This window comes from Nothoprocta perdicaria, unplaced genomic scaffold (genome assembly GCF_003342845.1).
Source record: "Nothoprocta perdicaria isolate Ctin4 unplaced genomic scaffold, notPer1 scaffold_803, whole genome shotgun sequence".
NCBI lineage: Eukaryota > Metazoa > Chordata > Aves > Tinamiformes > Tinamidae > Nothoprocta > Nothoprocta perdicaria.
In genome coordinates this window covers 14368-15628 of record NW_020456092.1, presented here as the reverse complement: position 1 = coordinate 15628, position 1261 = coordinate 14368, and the positions used below count along the sequence as shown (strand labels likewise).

Below are 1261 nucleotides of genomic sequence, written 5' to 3'. Positions count from 1 at the left end.
GTGTCCCCATGGTGTCCCCCTGTCCCCGCGCACCTTGCCGGCGGCGCCGGCGCCGATGTCCACCCAGGTCTCGGCGGCGTTGAGCCAGAAGATGCCGAGCGAGCGGCGGGCGCTGTGGGCGAGCAGCAGCGGCACGGCGCCGTACAGCGCCATGGGGCTGCGCACCTCGTACTGGAACACGTCCAGGTTGTACAGGCGGTACGGCTCGCCGCCCCTGCGGGGACAGGGGCACCCGCGTCACTGCGCGGCACCGCGTGGCACCACGGGGCACCGCGGGGCACCGCAGGGCACCGCGTGGCACCTGTGTCACCACGTGGCACCGCGGGGCGCCCGCGTCACCACGTGGCACTGCGTGGCACCCCGTGGCACCGCGTGGCATCTGCGTCACCACGTGGCACTGCGTGGCGCCTGTGTCACCGCGTGGCACCACGGGGCACCGCGGGGCACCGCGGGGCACCGCGGGGCGCCTGCGTCACCACGCGGCACTGCGTGGCACCCCGTGGCACCGCGTGGCATCTGTGTCACCACGTGGCACTGCGTGGCGCCTGTGTCACCGCGTGGCACCGCATGGCATCCGCGTCACCGCGCGGCACTGCGTGGCACCACGTGGCACCGTGTGGCACCGCGTGGCGCCTGTGTCACCGTGTGGCACCGCGTGGCATCCACGTCACCGCGTGGCACCACATGGCACCACATGGCGCCTGTGTCACCGTGTGGCACCGCGCGCCACCCGCGTCACCGCGTGGCACCCGTGTCACCGCGTGGCACAGCGTGGCATCCGCATCACCGCGTGGCACCGCGTGGCACCCGCGTCAGCGCGTGTCCCCGCGCGCCGCCCGCGGCACCGCGTGTCCCCGCGCGCCACCCTCATCACCGCGTGTCCCCGCGCGCCGCCCTCATCACCGCGTGTCCCCGCGCGCCGCCGTGTCCCCGCTCACTCGGTGGGGCGCAGCCGCAGGCTCTCGGCGTGCTCGGGCAGCCCGTACACGTGCTCCACGGCCGGCAGCGAGAAGTCGAGGCCCACGGAGCTGGGCCCTGCGGCGGGGGGCACCCGTGGCCCCACACGTCCCCACGGGTCCCCACGCGTGTGTCCGCATCCCCACCTCTTCCACGTGTCCCCACGGATCCCCCCGTGTCCCCACGGGGGTGCCCACGTGTCCCCGCAGGTCCCCACGTGTCCCCAAGCATGCCCACGTGTCCCCACACATCCCGTGTCCCCGTGTCCTGGGTCCCATGTCGCCCCACGTCCTCTCATGTCCCC

General features: G+C 74.7%; 1 protein-coding gene across 1 annotated transcript in view; it reads right to left on the bottom strand.

Annotated features, from left to right (window-relative positions):
* Positions 1 to 33: 33 nt before the first annotated feature.
* LOC112958139 (neutral alpha-glucosidase AB-like) overlaps positions 34 to 1261 on the bottom strand; it is a gene marked incomplete at its 3' end in the record, with an annotated part of 6572 nt that continues 5344 nt past the window's right edge. Inside the window, exons 3-4 of the mRNA XM_026051946.1 lie at positions 939 to 1103; positions 34 to 214 (exon numbers count right to left, since the gene is read on the bottom strand). Coding sequence (XP_025907731.1) covers positions 34 to 214; positions 939 to 1103 — 346 coding nt within the window. The remainder of the gene's footprint in view (positions 215 to 938; positions 1104 to 1261) is intronic.